The 4,968-nt window shown below is 41.8% G+C and overlaps 1 protein-coding gene across 1 annotated transcript; it reads left to right on the plus strand.

The window, feature by feature from the left end:
* Positions 1–286: 286 nt before the first annotated feature.
* LOC147985506 (uncharacterized) lies at positions 287–751 on the plus strand. Its single transcript, XM_087541610.1, has one exon. The coding sequence runs from the start codon at positions 287–289 to the stop codon at positions 749–751; it is 465 nt and encodes a 154-aa protein (XP_087397736.1).
* Positions 752–4,968: the final 4,217 nt, after the last annotated feature.

Here is a 4,968-nt window from a genome sequence, read left to right on the forward strand (position 1 = left end):
GTATCCCTCCACCGCATGCCTGCGCACCACCTAGATGGTCTATACTACCCTTTCCCTTTCTGAACAAGTACCTATGGCTTGTAACTGAACTTATGTATGGATCTGCATGTCGTGTTTGACTACTATGTTGTATCCACCATACTTCTTTCATTATGCTTGTTTCATTGGGAATGATTCTTTGTCTTTGCAAATTTCTCAATGCTAAACTACCCCTGTTGTGTTAAGTAGGATGGTTAGACCCGCTGGTCATGGTCATGGTGGCAACTCCCCACCACCACCCGAGTACATGGCTGGAACGATCCACCAGTTTGAGTTGAATCGACAGTTCATGGAGAATATGATGGCTCAGTTTCCTCGTCCCAATACGAATCAACAGCCAGCCCTAGTAACTCTGCAGGACTTGATGCATCTCAACCCAACCATCTACCGCAGCTCAACCCATCCCCTGGATGCTAATGATTGGCTCTGCGTCATCACCTATGAGATGGAGTCTGTTGATGTAGCCCCTGCTAGCTATGTCACCTTTGCATCCTTCTTCCTCAAGGGCCCCACTGCTCAATGGTGGGACACCCACATGCATACCCAACCTGCTGGAACGGTCATCACTTGGCCGGATTTTCAAGTTGCTTTCCTTGCCCGCTTCATTTCTCTAGGAATTATGGATAGGAAGATGCGCGAGTTCCGCAACCTCACCCAAGGCAACAAGACTATGGATGCTTATCAATGGGAGTTTCTGGACTTATCCCGCTAGGCTAAAGAAGATATTGCCACTGATGCTCACAAACAGGAAAAGTTCCGTGATGGACTCCAAGCAAACATCAAGCTGGCACTCCTTGTGCATGACTTTACTAATTTCGCCACCTTGGTAAACAAGGCCATCCAAGTGGAAACTGGTTTGTAGGAACACCAGGGCTCTCTCAGGCGCAACTGCGACATTGGCTCATCTTCGGGCCAACCCTCACAGAAGCATCGGATCTGGATCCTCAATAGTATGTACCGTCCAACTGCACCTGCTCCAAGGCAGTCTATTGTGCACCCCTATTGCCTCCCCCACCTAGGCTGCCAAGACCTCCAGCTGCACCACCTCGAGCTCCTTCTCCCACTCCCAATGATGGGTTGTGTTTCAAGTGTGGTCAACCAGGTCACCTTATGAGGAACTGCTACCAGAATAAGAACCAGCTGGCTCTACCTCAAACTGGCTGTAGCAACGTCCGCGGAAACAATCAACCCCGCAACCAAAAATGCCAGGCCATATGGTTGTGTTCATGCCAACCACGTTGTTATGAGTGAAGCTCAGTACTAGCCTGCTACTGTGATGGGTACACACCCATGCGGGGCAATGTCGAACCTCCATGTTTTGCAACAACGTCCCCATCAAATATGAAGGACTAGAATTCCTTGTCTCTCTCATCATACTGAAATCTTGTAGCATTGATCTCATTCTGGGAATGGATTGGTTGAAAGCGCATACTATTTATATAGTTTGCGCCACTAAGACCGTCCATCTGCTACACCCATCTGATGAAATAATAAGCTACAGTGCCTGATTATTTCATAATGTCGAGGCACAGCTTTATGCCTTGAATGTGTTGAATGATGCACCACTCGAGGCCATTGAAAACATTCTCATCATTCATGAAATCCAAGACGTCTTTCCTGAAGAACTTCCAGGGGTTCCCACTGCTGGAGCCGTCGAATTCCTCATCGACTTGTGATACGTCTCCAACGTATCTACGTTTTCTCATGCCTTTCCTCTTGTTTTGAACTCCAATTTGCATGATTTGAATGAAACTAACCCCGGACTGACGCTGTTTTCAGCAGAACTACCATGGTGTTGTTTTTGTGCAGAAATAAAAGTTCTCGGAATGGAACAAAACTTTTTGAGGATTTTTTATACCAATAATTAAAATTTCTGGATCCAAGACCCACCGGAGAGGGGCCCTTGGCTAGGCACAACCAACCAGGGCACGCCCCCCTCTCCTGGCGCGCCCAGGTGGGTTGTACCCACCTGGTGGCCCCGCTGATGACCCACCTGATACTATAAATTCACATTATTCCAAAAAAATAAGGGAGCAAGAATTATCACGATCCCTGAGACGGAGCCGCCGCCAACCCTGTTCTTCCTCGGGAGGGCAGATCTGGAGTCCGTTTGGGGCTCCGGAGAGGGGGATCTTCGTTCTTCGTCATCAGCAACCCTTATTCATCGCCAATTCTATGATGCTCCCCACCGGGAATGAGTAATTCCTTCGTAGGCTCGCCGGTCGGTGAGGAGTTGGATGAGATTCATCATGCAATCGAGTAAGTTTTGTTAGGGCCTGATCCCTAGTATCGACTATGTTCTTTGATTGATGTTGCTATGACTTTGCCACGCTTAATGCTTGTCACTTTGGGCCTGGGTGCCATGATTTCAGATCTGAACCGTTTATGAATTCATCATTATATCCATATTTTTAGATCCGATCTTGCATGTTATAGTCACCTACTATGGTTATGATCCGGCAACCACAGAGTGACAACAACCAGGCCCACTCCCGATGATGACCGTAGTTTGAGGAGTTCATGTATTCACTATGTGTTAATGCTTTGTTCTGGTTCTCTATTAAAAGGAGGCCGTAATATCCCTTAGTTCCCAATATGGACCCCGCTGCCACAGGAGGGTAGGACAAAAGATGTCATGCAAGTTCTTTTAATAAAGCACGTATGACTATTTACGGAATACATGCCTACATTATATCGATGAACTGGAGCTAGTGTCGTATCACCCTAGGTTATAACTGTCTCATGATGAATATCATCCAACAAGTCACCGATCCAATGCCTACGAATTTATCTTATATTGTTTCTGCTAAGTTACCACTACTATCATCACTGTTACACTTGTTACAAATTACTACTATCACTGTTACTGTTACCGTTGCTGCTGCTACTATTATCAAAACTATCAAACTACTTTGCTACTGATCACTTTGCTGAAGATAATTAATCTCCAGGTGTGGTTCAATTGACAACTCAGCTGCTAATACCTTCAAATATTCTTTGGCTCCCCTTGTGTCAAATATATAAATTTGGGTTGAATACTCTACCCTCGAAAACTGTTGCGATCCCCTATACTTGTGGGTTATCAAGACTTTTTTCTGGCGCCGTTGCCTGGGAGCATAGCTATATTTGTTGAGTTACTTGGGATTATTATCATATTATCACTATGAAGAATTTGAAGGATCCAAAGACAAAGATTTATCCCTCAAGGACGAGGGGAGGTAAGGAACTGCCATCTAGTTCTACTTTAGATTCACCTTCTGTTATGAATAAACATGCAACACCACAAACATGCTATTAATTCTGATATATTTTGCAAGTTATTGATGATGCTACTTCTACTGTGAGTGATGGTTATGATGATGCTAGTACCTTGCTTGATAATGATGATGTGCACTTGGTGAATTTCTCAATGAAAAAAATTGCTAGAGTTATACAACATGATGTTGTTGAATCTGATGATGAGCTTGAAACTGAAACTCCTGAAACACCTGCTGGAACTAGCCTTCCTAGATATGAATTGCCTAAGGTACCGGAAGTTTATGTTATGAGTGAAGAAGCAACTAGAGATATTCTTGCTTGTAATGATAGATATGATCTACAGAAATTATTACACACGTATAAAGAAAAATCTCTGAATGCTAGAATGAAATGTGATCCTAAGTTTACTACTTCACCTATCTTTATTGATGATAAGGATTATGAATTCTCTATCGACCCAGAGCTAATTACTCTGGTTGAATCTGATCCTTTCCATGGTTATGAAACTAAAACTGTTGTGGCACATCTTAATAAGTTGAATGACATAGCCACCCTTTTTACTCATGATGAGAAAACTCGTTATTACTTTATTCTCAAATTATTACCTTTCTCATTAAAGGGTAAATCTTGGTACAATACTCTTTCTCCTGGTTGTGTACGTAGTCCCGAGGATATGGTTTATTACTTCTCTAAAAAATATTTTCCTGCTGATATGGAACAAGCTGCCTTACAGGAAATATTTAAATTTGTGCAAACTAAAGAAGAGAGTCTCCCACAAGCTTGGGGGAGGCTTTTCCAGTTGCTTAATGCTTTGCCTGGTCATCCTCTTAAGAAAAATGAAATACTTGATATCTTCTATAATGGACTCACCGATGCTTCTAGGGACTTCCTAGATATTTGTGCTGGTTGTGTGTTTAGGGAACGAACTATTGCTCAAGCTAAAGAATAATTGAATAACATATTGAAAAATTATGATGATTGGACTATTCCCGAACCACCACCTAAACCCACTCCGAAGAAGAGGGGTATATTATATCTCGGTCCCGAAGATATGCAAGAGGCAAAGAAATCTATGAAGGAAAAAGGTATTAAAGCTAAGGATGTCAAAAATTTACATCCTATTAAAGAAATACATGGGTTTAATACACCACCAATGCCTAAGGTGGTAGAGGTAAATTATCTTATGAAGTTTAATGAAAATGATAATCCTCACAATATGCATCCTAGTCAATGCCTTTATGAGTTTGAAAACTATATTAGAAAACAAGATCACTTCAATGAAATGTTATGAAATAATTGAAATATAATTTGGTTATGATTGCTCACTTGAGTAAATTGTTATTTAGAATATCAAATGATGTTAGAGGTGTTGGAAAACATGCTTCTATGGTTCAAAATCAATTAGAACAAATTGCTAAGACTTAAAGGGAATTGCTTGATGAAATGGATCATAATATGCATGACTTTGCTGTTAGAGTTACCACTAGAGGAGGTAAAATGACTCAGGAACCACTTTATCCTAAGGGTTACTCTAAAATAATTGAACAAGATTCACAAAGAAACAACACTAGTGCACCTAGTCCTTCCAGGAAGAAAAAGAAAAAGAAAAATGATAGGACTTTGCACACTTCTAGTGAACCTGAAATAGAGAAACCTCCTGATAATGAAAAT

This window comes from Triticum urartu, chromosome 2A, assembly GCF_056163025.1.
Source record: "Triticum urartu cultivar PI428250 chromosome 2A, HENAU_Tu73, whole genome shotgun sequence".
NCBI lineage: Eukaryota > Viridiplantae > Streptophyta > Magnoliopsida > Poales > Poaceae > Triticum > Triticum urartu.

Coding starts and splice junctions, on each gene's coding strand:
- LOC147985506 (XM_087541610.1), top strand. CDS start 287: ATGGCTGGAACGATCCACCAGTTTGAGTTGAATCGACAGTTCATGGAG.